We start from the raw sequence: 17,076 nt of genomic DNA, 5'->3' as shown, positions 1-17,076 counted from the left end.
TCTTCCATATCCCTCAGCTGGTCCTCTTGGGCCTTGACAGTTGCCTCCAAGGACACTATCTTTGCGCGAAGACGCGCGATGGTACCGTCCTTCTTGGCACGCTACTAGCGGAGTGACTTGCGGTCCTTGGCGAGCATCTTGATGGCATCGCCCTGCTGAGTGATATGGATGTGAGTCTGGTTGGCATACACACGAGCGTTGTCCAGCTCCTTCTGAGTGTTGTGCAACATGAAATCCAGATGCTCCACGTGGTGCTTCAGCTCGGGGTGAGACTGCAGGTCCATGGGTCCTCCAATGGAGTCACGCCTTGCAAGGTGAGCAAAGCGAGATGCGAGGATCGCCACCACATTCTGCCCGCAGAGACGGGCAATTGCTTCCTGCAGACCACGAGCGAGTCCGTCCATCCAGTTGCTTTCCCTGAAGGAGAAGAGGATCCTCTCCGAAGTAGGAGGCTCCATCTTGCCCCTCAGATCAGCAGTGATGATCCACTGAAGTTCCCCTCCGGGCTGGTCGTTGACTTCGACTCCGTGGAACTCGGGGTGAGGGCGTCCAAGGAAATCCGATAGGGCATAAAGGTCCCTTTCGAAGTGTAGGGATTCGTAGCATAGAAAACAAAAATTTTCCTACCGCGAGAACGCAATCCAAGCCAAGATGCAATCTAGAAGATGGTAGCAACGAGGGGATGAACGAGACTAACCCTTGAAGATTTCCAAAGCCTACGAGATTAGATCTCGTTGTTGCAGAAGATGATCACTTGCCGCTTTCAAAAGCACGTAGAAGATCTTGACGGTGCCACAATCGGGCAGCACCTCCGTACTCGGTCACACGTTCGGTGTTGATGAAGACGACGTCCTTCTCCCCGTTCTAGCGGGCAGCGGAAGTAGTAGATCCTCCTTGGAATCCCGGCAGCACGACGGTGTGGTGGCGGTGTCGATGGAGATCTCCGGCGGAGCTTCGCTAAGCGTATGCGGGAGAGGTGGTGGAGGAGGGGCGGCTAGGGTTTGGGAGAGGGGGGCGCCGGCCACTAAGGGGTGCGGCCAACTAGGGCTTGGTGTAGCCGCCCCCCTCCCCTTGCTCCTCATTATATAGGTGGAACCCCCAAGTGTTGGACTACAAGTCTTCGAATAAGACCCCAACCCAAAACCTTCCATGTGTAGGGAAACCTACCCAAGGTGGGATTCCCACTCAAGGTGGGATTCCCACCTTTCCTTGGAGGGGGTGGCCGGCCACCTTGGTGGAGTCCACCTGGGACTCCACCCCCTTAGGGTTGGCCGGCCATGCTAGGTGGAGTCCCTCTGGGACTCCGCCTTCCATAGTGATTTCTTCCGAACTTTTCTAGAACCTTCCATAAATGCACCGGATCATTTTCAAACTTATAAAATGAATTCCTATATATGAATCTTATTCTCCGGACCATTCCGGAACTCCTCGTGATGTCCTGGATCCCATCCGAGACTCCGAACAAAACTTCGAACTCCATTCCATATTCCATATCTACTTAAACGGCATCAAACCTTAAGTGTGTCACCCTACGGTTCGTGAACTATGTAGACATGGTTGAGACCTCTCTGCGACCAATAGCCAATAGCGGGATCTGGAGATCCATAATGGCTCCCACATATTCAACAATGACTTAGTGATCGAATGAACCATTCACATACGATACTGATTCCCTTGGTCACACGATATTTTACTTGTCCGAGGTTTGATCATCGGTATCTCTATACCTTGTTCAACCTCGTCTCCGACAAGTACTCTTTACTCGTATCGTGGTATGTGGTCTCTTATGAACCATTCATATGCTTGCAAGCTGATTAGACGACATTCCACCGAGAGGGCCCAGAGTATATCTATCCGTCATCGGGATGGACAAATCCCACTGTCGATCCATATGCCTCAACTCATACTTTCCGGATACTTAATCCCACCTTTATAACCACCCATTTATGTAGTGGCGTTTTATGTAATCAAAGTACCCTTCCGGTATAAGTGATTTACATGATCTCATGGTCGAAAGGATTAGGTAACTATGTATCGAAAGCTTTATAGCAAATGAACTAAATGACGTGATCTTATGCTACGCTTAATTGGGTGTGTCCATTACATCATTCACATAATGATATAACCTTGTTATTAATAACATCCAATGTTCATGATCATGAAACTATGATCATCTATTAATCAACAAGCTAGTTAAGAGGCTTACTAGGGACTCCTTGTTGTTTACATAACACACATGTATCAATGTTTCGGTTAATACAATTATAGCATGGTATATAAACATTTATCATAAACACAAAGATATATAATAACCATTTTATTATTGCCTCTTGGGCATATCTCCAACACAAAGATCAGACTCCCGCCATTTCCCAGCTGGTAAAACTTGGTGTTGATTGGCTCCATCTGAAAGTGAATTGGATGAGTAAGTTAGAGAAGTGTGTCAAAATGTTATGTAGAATCATAAGGAAGAGCATGACTTATCAATTTGAAAAGATCTCAAGGAGAAGAGAGTGAATAATTTTGTTAGATTTATTCACTTCATTTGTTTTTGAAACTAAGTTTTTCAGAACGTCCATTCTAACTAGGGTCTCCTAAGGTCAAACAATGGCTCTGATACCAGCTTGTCAACACCCGGATTTTTAAGTCCAGATTCCTATTATGCCGTACATCGCAATCCCAGGAAGATTGTTGTTGCGAGACATAACAGTCGATATCATAAGTCATCATTCATTACAAACCATAAGCGTCTTACAAATCCAGATCACATGATCCAATATTACACAAGTAGTTGATCTGATGATCAACGAACAAAATACATAGCGGAAGCGTAATAGAAGTGGACTATCTAATCCACAGGCCAACGCTTGACGTCAGAAGATTCATAGTTGTCGTAGATATCCTGCTCGCCGTCCTCTTGGTACTGTTGTTCCTCTTCATAGTCTGGCCATTGGAATAGCCATGGACACAGCCGTGAGTACTTTAAAGTACTCGCAAACTAATACTAGTGTAAGTACTATCAATTCTAGTAAGGGGGTGCTAAGCTCTAGTTTTATTTGCATAAAGCCAATTTTAGTTCACAAGCATTTCATAAAAGACTCTTCATAAGCTAACTAACTCAAGTGGGAACATTAGTGTCATTCCCACAACTCAGTTATGATTCAAGTTAAGTCACCATTCAATGCATCAACCTTTTCAAGAAACATCTGACACCGAAAACAGTATGGCCTTTCCAACCGTCCGTAACCGTGGACACGGCTATTCGAATAGATTTACACTCTGCAGAGGTTGCACACTTGTGCCACAACATTTGATTAGATCCGTCAGGGATAGCCCTGAATCATCGTAACTCAGTACGCGGATCATCAACCATAACCTTTCACTTACATACCTTAGTATAGGTACCTCTCCCCATGAGCTTGGCCTCCCAGTGAAGACAAACCGTCAACCTGGGAACTACACAGGGCTTGGGCCGTACATTCACCTCATTTCACATCATTTCACTTTCAACGGAGGCAGCCTCGGCATAACCCCTATGATGCTTGTTCATAGGGAACCCATACTAAGGTGTATAAACTTCCAGTTAAGCCCTACCCATAATCATGTATTGTGGGGGTACTAAAAAATTGGAAAGGTATCGCATCCAAATCCAACATCAGTTTTTATCAAAATTCACCATCTCATTCAAGTCATATTCACCTTCAAAGATCTTTCAATAGAATGACTCATCATTCCATGGTTTTCAAAGTCATTTCCAATCACAAGTTCTCATCTAGAGTAGTCAATTTTATTTGTTAGCACTAGCACTATCATGAGGGGTGCTATCTTGCTTATCAATCTTGGAGGCTAACTTTACTACTCTTGTAACACTCTATACTTAGACCAAAGTTAACTATAAAAGTAAACCTTTGATAAACAAAGTAAAAGCTTGTAAGGTAAAACTTGGGATGGGATCATTGCAAATAAAGTAAGAGTAATGGTGCCTTGCTCCAATAGAGCTTTGCACTTGCAAGAATATTAGCTTGTCTTGGTTGGTGTACTGATCAAAATGGTCTTCCTCTTCCTGGAAGTAGACCTCCTCCTCCTGGTACTCCTCGGTACTAGCGTCTAAAAACGGATACGAAATACAATCACCAAACAAGGTTCAAAAGCTATACTAAGCACACCAATGGGTTCACACAAACTATTCTAGCATCATCACACCCATAACATGTTGTTTGAGTTTGTTTCCTTCTTTAAGAAAAATAATTTCCTCTCATTGCAAATATTGAATAGTTTCTATTTAGTTCTTTGAGGAAATAATTTCCTCTCATTGAATTTTGTTAAGATTTAAGTTCCTCCAATAAGTAATGTATGAACTCATGTTGACCAAGGTCAACCATTCATAATCATCATTTGGGAAAATGATTTAATGAGGTATAGTACCTCATGCAATTTAACACTACCATACTTATGATTTAACATCACCAAATAGCTCAATATGAGATTATGTAGACCATGGTCACTACCTCATATTAAGTTACTTGGGACAAGATTTAATTGAGGGAAACATCTCATTTGTTTCATTAAATAGTTTTGGACAATATCAATTGACTAGAAATAGCCATAGAGCCCTTTATTTAAACTAGGCCATGATCACACAAAGTATCCATGTCATATTTTGGCATAAACATGTAGTGTAGGTGAAATGTGATTTATGAGAGTTGAAATCAACTCAAAATCATTTTTGGTTGATTTTTAATAATTGTTTGAAGTTGCAAAAGTCTCTGCCTTGTTATTTTTGTCACATTAATTTTACAAAGAATCTATTACTGAGGCCAATGGTGTTGGATAGATCTTTTCACAAGCTTTCCAACCATATGCAATTCATTAAATTTGGTTGAGCCAATTTGATTCTATTAAATTTTGAAAATGGAACCAGTAAGCAATTCGAAATAAATCAATTCAAACGAATTTGAATTCGTGGGCCAGCGCGGGAAACTGAACGGGCCGAAATGGTTTAAACAGAGAAGTCCAGCCCACCACGCGTCCAGCACGCGTGGGTTTCCTGACAGGTGGGCTCGACCTGTCAGCGAGTCTTAAACGAGCGAAACGGTATGTTTGATTTGAGACGCACAATTAGAAGGAGATTGAGCGGCTCAGAGACGACATCGTCGTCTCCGGCGAGAATTGGGTACTGGCGCGGCGAGGATAGGGGTCCGGCGAGCTCACCGGTGCTCCAGCAAGGGTTGGCAGTGTGCGCGATGAAGGTGTAGACGACGACGAGTCGCCTGGTACCAGCGGCGCTTCCTGGGGAGGCTCCAATCGACGGCGACGTCTGCGTCGGCTTCACGGCTCCGGCGATGCAATTGGGTGGCTACGGCGGCTAATCGAGAAGGGGAGGTGGTCGAGGAGGTCGAGGGAGATGAGGGGAAGGTGATGGTGTGAAGAATGAAGCGAGGGGTGCTCGCTATTTATAGCGGCGGATGATGACCGTGGGCTGCGGCTAGGTCGACAATGGCGCGAGCGTTACGGTGAGCTAGAGGGGTAGGCGAGGGCGGCGTTCTGTTCAGCGTGTCCAGGCGGTCCTCCTGGCGGCAACGGCGAGACTAGGAGCTGCCAAGCCTTGTCGGGGGCAAGCGAGCATCTGCGCGTCCATGGCGGGCTTTGGTCTTCGTCTCCGGCGACGGCGGGCGCGGGTCGGCAAGTTGAGAGTGTCCACGGTGTTCAGGGTGCAGTGGTGAGTCGCTGGACGAGAGAGGGGGTCCGGGGGTGGCACGGTGCGTCGAGGCGACGCGTGCCCGTGGCGCGCTCCGGCATGCACGCGTCGACGTGGCCATGTCGTTCCTGGCGTGCCAGGGCGTCGCGGGCGCGTCCATGTCTGGGCTGTGTCGTGCTCCTCTCGACCAACGGCGTGTACCAATTGATTCAGGGGATCAAGGAGAGGCAGAGGGACATGCTGGACATGGTTGGAGGGGAGAGAGGCTAGGGTTTGCATGTTGTATGAGGGGTGTGGCCGGCATGGCATGGCATTGCCATGTCTAGCCCTCCTCTAGGGTTTTGAATGCCTTGGCTTAGGGTTAGAGGGGACCAGGGGACAAGGCTTGAGCAAGTGGTAACCAGAAATTGGGCCAACACTATTTGCAATAGTGATTTTGGGATTTGGTTTGATTTGCTCACAAGGTATTTGCTATAATGGCCGCATGAATTTAAATTTGAAAATTTTGAATGAAACTTGGTGATGTTGATTCATGTGATCAAGGACACACAAAGGTGGTGGTGGTTTTCAAAATTACAAAGAAATGCAAAATTTCAAATTGGGTATGATATTGAATCTGTTAAAAAGTTCCAACTTTGCTTGAGCATAACTTTTGATCTAGGATGAATTTGCAGGGGTGGTCTTTACCAAAGTTGTTCACCTTGATGTGTTCTTGGATGAGGTGCAAAGAGATGGATTTGTTTGGTTTGAAAATCTCTTAATATAGAGGCTGAAAGTAGGGATCAGGTTAAAAAATGACAGATTTGACCATTAGTGCATGTGAGCACAATTTGATTTCAAATTTGATTTGATTTGAGTTTATTTGATTCCAAAAGTGTTTATAAGTGTTTAGTAACATTATCCAACTAATGGTGCAAGCCAAAATGGTCTAGGTTGAAGATTTGCAAAAATGGCATAAACCATATGTGAGGGTTTTGTGAATTTTCCATTTTCTTTATTTTCTTCCTTTTTGATTTTCTTTGTGATCTTCAAAGGATCAAGTTAGGGTTTTAGGTGGTAAGCATAAGCACACAACAAGCATCATGGCATTCACACCAAAAATCAAACATAAATACTATGCATAGCACATGGATTATTAAAAGTTTTTGTTGGTTCTAAACTTTGAGTAATTGGAATTCTTCTTCTTCATTGAGTTGGAATTTGGGATGTTACAGGGAGGGGCGCGCGGCAGCGGTGGGTTAGGGTTCGCCCTCCCGGTCGCCTGGAGGGGGCGACACGAGAGAGCGGTCAACTTCGGTCGGGAGTTGCCTTCACCCATTTTGATGTCCCGTTCAGCTTATTATGAACTGCCTACATACTCATCTCATCATCTCATGCTCTACTAGAGCGTAGAGCCGAATGAGCAACTTCGACTTTTCTGAATAATTCAGCAAGTATAGTATCCACTTATTTGAAAAGGAAAATAGTACCTATTCCAAATGCAGTGTCTGTCTAACGACCTCTGCATGGCAAAGGAAAATTACATCCACATATTTCCCTTCACTATTTCTCCTATCGCTGTTAGTTTATAGACAACCCAGAGGCGTAGACCTGAATGAGTCTGATACACTTCAATTTTTCTGGTTCAACCAACACGTATGCATCCAATAATATTTTTACTCGGAGAAAAATATAGACTCCAAAAACAGGGTTGTCCAACGGCTTGGGCACTGAGTTAAGAAAAATGGCATGTGCAGACTGTCCCTCGTCCATTTCCTCTCCCCATGACGTTATAGAAGACCGTAAAGGTGATATCCACTTGTCATCATCTCATTGCCCTGGCTAGAGGTGTAGACCCGACTGAGTGATATCCACTTTTCTGGTTAAACTAATTCTTTCTTCTTATTTTTTTAAAAGTACTCTAGAGCAGATTCCAAAAACAGAGTTGTCTATCATCTTCTACATCGGAAATGGAAAATAACATACATAGACTTGCACCAGTTTTTCCCTTGAAACTGGACCATAGGCTTACCGTATATAATGGACTTTCTGTGCACCGGAGAGATATCAGAGCATCTATTTTGGATACATATCCAGGTTTGTATATACTCCACCCCAAATATGGACCCCTTTTCAGTAAAGGAAGCTTTATGAACTCAAATGCTCCATCAAGAGATACAATCGCACAAAGTTTACACTTCAATAGAATCATCCCTCCTGGAATTATCAAGCAACTCAACATCACTTCAGTACAATCTTCCCTCCTGGAATTACCAAGTAACTCAACAGAGTCATCAGGCACCTTTTATGGAGAGGCAACAATCCAGAGCAAACCTTGTCTGCTTGGGAGATGATTTGTAAACCAAAAAGGAGTGGTGGTGTGGGCATTTTAGATTTTTTTAAAAAATGAATGAAGCTCTACCCATCAAACAGCTCCATTTTTTTTCATTCATAGTTGCCTCAAAACTCTCTGGCTCCTTTTCATGGAGAGATATTATGAAATTGGTTCATAATTACAGGAAAGTCTCTGGGATCTCTACTGGCGCAGGTGACACAGTTCTGTTCTGGTCAGATAAATGGAATGGCGCAGCCTTGCAACAGAATTACCTTGAAGTTTTTTAAATTTGTTCCTAGATGTTAATCTTTCAGTCAAAGGGGTGGTATGCTCAGGAAAGATCCCAACTTTTTTATCTGCCTCATTCCTAGCAAGGTGGGATCCATGGGGTGCCCAGTCTTATTCAAAGGTTAGATACCACTGTTGATGTAGCTTCTGCACTCGAATATCTTCACCACAATAAGCAAGTGTCAATAGTTCATTCTGATGAGAAGCCAAGCAAAATTCTCCTTGAAAATCATAGTTGCTCATGTGGGCGATTTTGGAACTACAAGATGTATAAATCAATAACCATAATGGCCCATAGGGCATATCAGGTGGCTGGGAAAAGAAAAGGAGGAACTGTGTACACTGCTCCTTCACACATAGGTGTGGAAATATAGTGAAGGGAATAGAAACTTTCTTCTTATATTAGAACAAACGCCTTGTAAGTCAAGGAATACGAAATATTGCAAATGGTTGAAGGATTTCTCTGCCCTGAGTTGATGCTTCCACACACAAGGGCGAGATGCCTCAAATAAAAAGGTTATGCAAGCTTTGATTTCAACAGTTTATTTGCCAATGAGTGCAATTATCCAACGTATCAAGAAAGTCGCTACTGACCTTCACTAGGTTTTAGCACCGATTGTGTTGAATGATTTATGATTCGCCTAAAAAGAAGTGTTAAATGATTTAGGATCATGACTGCAGTAGTGATAAAGAAAGATAATTTACCAAGCAACTGAATCATATGTACAAATAGAGCATTCTTCATGAACACATCAAAGTAATAAACTCAACTTCACAAATAGCGTGGCCCATTTTGCAGAGAAATTGCCAAAAATATTATGCCATTCAATCAAGCAATAAACTCCACTAATCGCTACTCATACCCTTTATTGCTGCATGCTATGGTATAAGAGAGAATTTATTGTGTACAAAACATATCATAGCTCTTCAATATATTCAAATCTTCCTACATTTCAAACAGATATAAATGACTGTCAAGCAGAGTTTACACAAGTGCAAGCTATCCAGATCCGTAGAATATCAAGGATTATTGAGAGGGTGCAATTCCATACTTGCTATGAGAGTTCAGCAGCACATGGTAGATTGGGTCTTCGTATGATACTTGGAGAAGTTGGACCACAATGTAGCCACATGTTGTGATGCTAAAACAAAGAAAAAGAGGATAAGAGTAAATATGTTGCTTACAAAAATTAATACTTGAGGCTGCATGCACTGATTAACAGTATACTACAGCTTTACATAATTACAGTTGTACAATATAGTACTTGAGAAAATGCCTCCCACATGTGAACCAAAAAAATTCCTAGCAGCCACTCTTAGAGTATTAAGATGTATGAGTCTCACACCTAGCATGAACATAAAAACTTTATGCTAAATCACAACAAACATCTGGCGGTAATAAGTCATCAGAATGGACAAAAATAATCTATTTCCAGTTAGTACTAATTGCATCTTATGTTAATATGCAGATGCAGCAGATGTTCTGACAATTAGTGCGGTAAAATCACAGTTGTATGAACCATAAAGACTCATATGTTATGTAGTGATATGTTAAGACCGTGTATGTTGGAAGCCTCAAACAAGACTTGTATACCTTCCAAAGCATATCAACAAGCATATCCAAATGACTGATGAGATCCAAGTCGACTCCTTGTGAACAACCCATACCTGTAGACATATCATCAAAGATTAACCATTTGGCCTTGTGTTGCCCATCAGGGAGTAAAATACAAGAAAGTGCATTACCAATCAAGAATAAACTTTGTCAGCTAGTAGCTAGAACTATGGAACTTACTGAGCATACTAAATATAATCACCGTCAAGGAAAATAAAAAATGATGACATTGCAAATTTTCTAAGAGGGGCTAAAAAAGTAGGGAGTGTACACAGAAAATATTATAGATTAATAACTTAGGTTCCGGTTGGAATGTCTGTTAAAAATTGAGTGGAGACTTCTGGTTCCCGAGGTTCCCGAGCTCCAGTGATTCCTTTATTAAGAAAAATCAAAATCATATTTAAAAGTTTCAAAAAACTGAAATAATTCTGGATGTAGTCAATGATGTATGATGTATCCCACAAAACTACAAGATCACAATAAATTCTTTGCATTCTGGGCTACACAAAATGGAAAAAACTGATAATTTAAAATGTGCATTGTTCACAATACTCATATCTACACTTTTGGCATTTTTGTGTATCCCAGAATACAAAGAATTTTGCATGCTTGTAGGATACATCTCTACATCCAGAAATATTTTTCAGATTTGTTTTTGAACTTGTACATATGATTTTAGAATTTTCAAAAATAAATGGATCGGGAGCCAAAGAGAGTTTTCGAAAAAGGTACACACTTTTTGAAACACCTAACACCAAACAATAACATCCATTCAAGTAAAAAAAATCAATGCATCCAAGTTGAAATGATGCATGGTTATTTATCATTTGGTGTTTGGGACAAAGCTGCCATAACATCCAAACAGGCTAAATATTAAATTATCATACTTACCAAGTAGCACTGTACGGGCTAAATATCTCAAATCTCATCCATCCATTTAGCAGTGTCAGGCTGTCAGCTACTAGTAATCCACTGATTCATGTAAATAAGTAGGCAAGAAATTACCATATGTCACTTATATGTGGGCCCTGCTGGTGAGTTGCAAACATGAATTGATTCTTATTTTTATATTTGACTGAGTACGAATATCATTTTTTGGCAGGTATGTCAAAGAATGTGTAGTTTGGAAATTTCTTTTAAAAGTATAGGTTTGTATGTCAGATAAAACTATGCACAGTTCCCATGAAATAAACTCTAATTGCTTTGGACAATTACTGAGATTTGAAGATGACTCACCGATATTGCAAAGACATCTATATAGAAGTCAAATAAGGTTGCAGCCATCCACCTGTGCAGAAGAGAATTGTAAATTTGAGATTTCTAATTGCAAATACCAGTGAAATTAGATAACCCAAGCAAAAATACCAAAGAGAACTTTCCAAAGTTTGCATAATGAATAAAAAAATATATTTAATAAGTGGCTACATTGTCAAATCAATGGAAAATATACAGTAAGTTCATAAAGTCAGCATCATACAAGATTTACTTGAGCCATGCCTCTAACGATTCTCTTTTCACTTTGAATAGCTTGCAGTCTTGTACACAACTATGGTGAGTACCAAGTAGTACTATGTTACTCGTACACATTTGTCTGATTTCTTTGCCGAGTAGGCATGCCGAATCTGTGTTCGATTTTAACACTGGTGCTAGATTCTGAGTGTTATTTTGTGTCTAATATTTTTTACCAAATTGGACGTCTGAGTTGGATACATACACACAAGCCCATGTCCGAGTAACACAGCTAGGTACTCACGGACAGAAGCATTGATTGGGTTCTAGCACGATTCCCATATATAATGCTTTACTTTATATTTTAAAGATACGTAGGGATTTTGTGCATATTAAAGTTCTGTAATCTAGTACCTAATCACTAGCTCTTTTATCTGCTACATCTACCTGGACACACAATACTTCAAATCAATAGTTCTAAGAAAGGACGAATATGAATTATGAATGTAATCACTTACGGTGTCAACAAATCCTTCCTAAAAGGCAGGCCATCTGTAATGACAGTATATGTGACGAGCGCAGCCATGAGTATGCCCAAAATGCTAAAAATAGTTCTCCCAACTGTGACAAAAGAACACTTCCTTTCTGGTAAACTATCTTGCCTGAAAAAAGAGATGTATAATCAGTTTAAGTTTGATATTAGTGTCAGCAGAAAATAGAAGAGCTGAAACTCGTCTTAGTTTATCTTGATGTGCAGTAATGCAATCATCTTCATTCCTCCCTATTCACTGAGTGAAAAGTAGTGGGTAACTGTGGCACAGTAGAACGTAGCAGAGGCATTGTACCAACAAGGTGACTCCACATGCTCATTTTGTTCAAACTACAGAAAACTACTCATTTCATGTTGGCACAGCTGTCTTCTTGACATTATTTATTGCTATTACTTTATGTGCAAGGACAAGGAACTAGAAGTTCAGAATAAGTTAGTGCCAAGAGCCCAGAAACTAACAGTGTACCAAATAATGGAATAAGTTAGTGCCAAGAGCACAGCTGTCTTCTTGAGCTCAGTGTACCAAATAATGGCATAAGAATTGATTAATGCAGGCATAGTAAACAGAACAAGTATCAGTAAACAATGATGTGAAGGAATGCCATCAAAGCTAATCACGAATTACTGATATAATGTTAACGACTTCCAATTGATGCGGGTTTTTTCAGAATTGCAGTTATTAAATCACGTATTGTGATGTTGACAAAATAATTGACTCAGATGTATCAGTATCCGGCAAACAATGGAGAAGAATTTGATTATATACAACAACAACATCAAAGCCTTTTCCCCAAGCATTGGGGTAAGCTAGATATGAAACCCAGCAGAAATAAAAGGAAGCCAAAACAAGAATGAGATGGAAAAGGAGAGTAAACTAAGATTCCGACACATGGGTCGCTGATCTCCATGCAGCCCTATCAAGAGCCAAGAATTTGATTATATACCTTAGCAATAAATGATCAAGTGGATCTTGCGAAGGCCCTAAAGGGGTTATCTCAAATAGCTTGGTAACTATGTAAGCACATGTAGTAGCACTGAAAAAGAAAAGGAAAATGATCACATTAAACAGAATAAAGCACCTCCAATCAAACAGAACTGTGAAAGAAGCCATGATAAATCAAGAGGACACAAGATTATTTGCAAAGAGGAAGCATACCTGCCGAAACAAAACAACAGAACTACCCAGAAGACAGAACTAACCCAGTTTACTTCCTTGTAGACAACCCAAGTCTGAAACACCATAAATGAAAAAAACACTTCAATCTCAAGTTAAAATTGGAAACAGATGTTTAAGTCCACATTTTTTAGACCCATAGCAAAATTAAGACAACGTTCTAGTTCTCAATCCGTGCATAAACAAGCATCATTTTGAGGAAACACAAGGACTGTGTCCCAATCCAATGATAGAAGAAGAGTTGTAGTCACAAACTGAAGAAGGCTAAAACATACATGTCCACAAACCCACAAAAAGGCACACGTATGGAAAGGCCTGCATCCCCCTACAGAACCAAGCGCTGGCTTCATGGCTTGAACTCACGGTGGTGAGCTCGCCCACCCCGGTTCGAATCGCCGGGTGTGCATTCGGACTAAACGGGGTGCTATTCGCATGAAAAATACTTGAGATGTCTCATTTCTACCTAACAATGTATAGCAGAGGGAGGGAACCTTCACCCTTGGTCAACGCTTTTGCATCCATATATAGAAGGAAAAGCTGCGGCCCAGAATCTCTGGCTGATGCCAATGACCTAGCTTCCGTCTTCATGGCAACCTTGATTGCTGGGAGGTCCGGACACATGCCGTCGAAGACATGACCATATGCATATAACAGATGGACTCCAAAAAATTATTTATTTGATCAAGGGAAATGGCTAGTTTGGATAAAACAGAAGAATACTGGCTATGCTAATTTACTAGTTTGGATAAAACAGAAGAATACCGGCTATGCTAAAACAGAAGAACACAGCTGGACTGCAAATATGTATCTGAACAAGGTTATAGTAGAATGTCTCCTAGCTTGGTTAGGGAGTTGGAAAGTTAGTTATCTCCAGGGTACATCTCATCTCTTGGCTGCGATTATTGTTAGCTTTGTTAATTGCAAATGTAATTAATTGCCTAAATTGCTTGGGCACTCTTATATAAAGAGACCATAATCTATCAACAGGAAGAAACATTAAATTCATCTAAATTGCCATCTCTAGTCTCGTTGCTTTCCAAAGTAGGTCATGCAAATCTGCTGTCCGCTCGATGATATTTACTCCATAGTGATCTAGCTAGGGATCAATACAAAATATCTTTGCAATCTCCAAATAGTGTGCCAAGGATAACATTGCTATTAATGCAAGGGGTATTTTGAACTACTATTCAATTTCATCTTTGAGTGGCAACTCATGTGTATAATCATCTATGTTTCATCCAAAAAAAATAAGGCAATGCAGTTACACATAAGGTACCAAATTTGAGAATTCCTGAATTACCGTCGTATAGACGGAAAGGGAAAAAAATCGATACAAGAAACTCACACAAAAATATAAGTCTACGATAATTTCATCAACTACATGGTAGATTACTATATTTTGTCCAATAGTTTAATTTAGTCAATAAAGATAGCAAAAAAAACTGATAGCTATGTTGTAGTCCACTCTTGTACAATGTGTGCAACCTGTTGTACTACAGTACCAAATATTCTAAACATCACATGATTTGTGTACATAGCATCCGAATTAACCAATTTTTTTTGCAGAGAGGAAATAAAAATACAGAGATAGAGGAATTACCGAAATCGCTATCACATTTACATAAAAATCAACAAGTGTTGTCACCATCCACCTACACAAGAAGAATTACAATTTTCATATGAAAATCATTTGAAACCATGTAAATATTGGACAAGAACTATTATCTGGCTACTCCGAGAACAACTTATACAGAAGAATTACAATTTTCATAATCAACAAGTTCACTGTTTTAAAACGTATCATTCTCAGGAGCTACCTAAACCTGCAACAATGTTGACAAAGCCTTAGATCCCATGTCACACCGCCTTACTGATTCAAGACACGTAACTAAATCTGGACATGAACAAAACATGCCATAGCTAAAGGCTTGTAAAGATGGTAAAGCAATTTATGCCTTTCTTGTGTAAGGTTTACCCAGAAACAGACAGTAACTGAATTTAATGAGGAAATTAAACTTCATAACTGAACATATAACTTCGCAAGAGCTACAAATGGTTCTGATTAATCACGCCTTTTGGAGGTACCAGCAAAATTGGAAGAAAAAAGCTTTAACATAATATATACGTAGTATAATGCTTCCTACAGTTGCTAACCATTAGTGAGGCAGGGCAGGTTACTCTATACTAACATAAGCAAGTCTTAACAACACTATTTCAACCTAGAAGCATCGTACTGACAACAGCCTCCTATTGATCCGCAAGGGAGCACCCCAGAGGCATGAGATGATTTTCAAAATTCACCGCAAGAATTAGGATCTAATATATTAACCCTCTTCAGCGGAGAGATGAAAACAGTACTTACGGAGTGAGCAGCTCCGCGCGAAAAGGCGAGCCGTCGGTGATGCAGGTGTACACCAGGGTGCCCACCATTGACAGGCCCAGCGCGGTGAACAGCGTCCTGTACACGACGAGGGTTCCTGACGCGGCCATGGTTGCTGCGTGAGCTTACTGCGGTAGGAAGAGGACGGACGAGTTTGGTGGGGTGTTTGGGGGGAAGGCAGGCAAATAGGAGGAATCGTCGATTGACCAGCAGGGAAGTGCGGATGAGGAGCTGACACGTCGGGGCGGCGCAAGCGGATGAGGAGCGGCCACGTAGGGCGTGCACGCCGCCGCCGTCTGCGCCTTGGTAAGGCGCGGAGGTCGAATTTGAAGACAGGCTCGTGGAGTGGCAGAGGAGAAGGATGAGCAGCGGAGGTTGCCGGCGGCGAACAACCGGATTCCGGTGGTCGGTCGGCGGGGGGTCGAGACGTGGGTGGTGCTTGTACAAGACGGGCTTCCTGAACGGGCCGCGCGAAGGCCTGATTCAAGCCCAAGAAGTGAGGTCTGGAATCTATAATATCTAAATAGGAGCAACTCACTAAGTTGATTTCTTTCAACATGCAAGCTATCCACCTCACCATGGTGCCACATCATCAGCAGCTATCCACTCAACTTTCCAATACCAGATTTTGTTTTGCTTTGGGTGGCATGCATGACGCAGTTGTTATAAGGGGGAAAAGCACTAGGTAATCCTATTTTCAACCGGTAGACGTGTGAGTTCTTGCAGCAGTAATCACACGCTGGCCCCTGTAATTCCCACTAGTATTTTCTCACTTTATTTCTAGCATTGAGTACCTAGCATGCAGTCCCACTACCGCTAAACATTTCCTCTCCACAAGCATCAATGCGGCACTTATAATACTTAAAGAAAACCAAAGGACACTTTGCGTCATGATTATTAGCTCTAACCCTCCATCTATTTTAATCCTGTTGATCTGCACAAATTGAGTGCTGTGGACTAGCGAGCTATGTTGCTTCTCAACTTCTCTGACTCGCGACTCGTGGACACACATGTCTGAGGAAGATGACAACTCTCTGAATCTCCCTCTAGCCCTACCGTTTCCGGCAAGGCAAGGCGACAACTCTTGCTCAACAACATAGCTCATACTTTCGATACAGAACTTGGTTCGAGATGGTGCCCCAACGTCTCAACCTCTAAGGGTGGACATGGGAGATCTTGGAGTTTACCCCGCGTCAAGGACTGTGATACTCAGCCCTTCGACATCCAATACAAAACTACAACCTCTTATTCATGGTAGTCACTGTTTGTACTGGGCTTTTGTCGTACTGTCGCAGGTGCTAGCGCGGGACAACAGGATTCAGCGCACGGCCTTAGGATACGGGCCTGCCTATCAAGTTCTTTCATGTCTGGCTCGGCGCAAGTGATTTACTTGATGCTAGCTAATATCTGATTCTGTTTTTAATTAGCACCAGATGCAGTATGTCATGTTGGTGTTTGACGAAATGCTTGAGACAAAAAAACAAGAGGTTTGAGCATTCCTGTTTGTTCTGACGTTGGACGTTTCTGTTGGTCTATGAATTTCTCTCTTGAGTCATTTTTACCGGCCAGACCATGCCACTTCAGTTTTGTTTTTCTAGAGTAGCTACT

General features: G+C 41.7%; 1 protein-coding gene across 3 annotated transcripts; it reads right to left on the bottom strand.

Annotated features, from left to right (window-relative positions):
* Window positions 1-8,312: 8,312 nt before the first annotated feature.
* On the bottom strand, window positions 8,313-15,689 carry LOC124694482. Of its 3 annotated transcripts, none has more exons than XM_047227469.1 (10): window positions 15,451-15,689; window positions 14,689-14,740; window positions 13,071-13,144; window positions 12,859-12,948; window positions 11,883-12,026; window positions 11,152-11,203; window positions 9,895-9,968; window positions 9,353-9,442; window positions 8,895-8,941; window positions 8,313-8,461 (listed from the first exon to the last, which is right to left on the bottom strand). In XM_047227469.1, exons 1-10 carry the CDS (start codon window positions 15,576-15,578, stop codon window positions 8,412-8,414), a joined length of 801 nt encoding a protein of 266 aa, XP_047083425.1. In that variant the 5' UTR covers window positions 15,579-15,689; the 3' UTR covers window positions 8,313-8,411. The 3 variants fall into 3 exon arrangements, with proteins under 3 accessions (XP_047083425.1, XP_047083432.1, XP_047083440.1); XM_047227476.1 differs by lacking the exon at window positions 8,313-8,461 and adding an exon at window positions 8,500-8,559 and having other exon boundaries at window positions 15,451-15,687; XM_047227484.1 differs by lacking the exons at window positions 8,313-8,461; window positions 8,895-8,941 and adding an exon at window positions 9,138-9,246 and having other exon boundaries at window positions 15,451-15,682.
* Between the last annotated feature and the right edge of the window lie 1,387 nt (window positions 15,690-17,076).

The sequence above is a fragment of the Lolium rigidum genome, chromosome 1, assembly GCF_022539505.1.
Source record: "Lolium rigidum isolate FL_2022 chromosome 1, APGP_CSIRO_Lrig_0.1, whole genome shotgun sequence".
NCBI classification, from domain to species: domain Eukaryota; kingdom Viridiplantae; phylum Streptophyta; class Magnoliopsida; order Poales; family Poaceae; genus Lolium; species Lolium rigidum.
The sequence above is the reverse complement of the archived record's forward strand: the minus strand, read 5'-3'. Positions and strand labels throughout refer to the sequence as shown.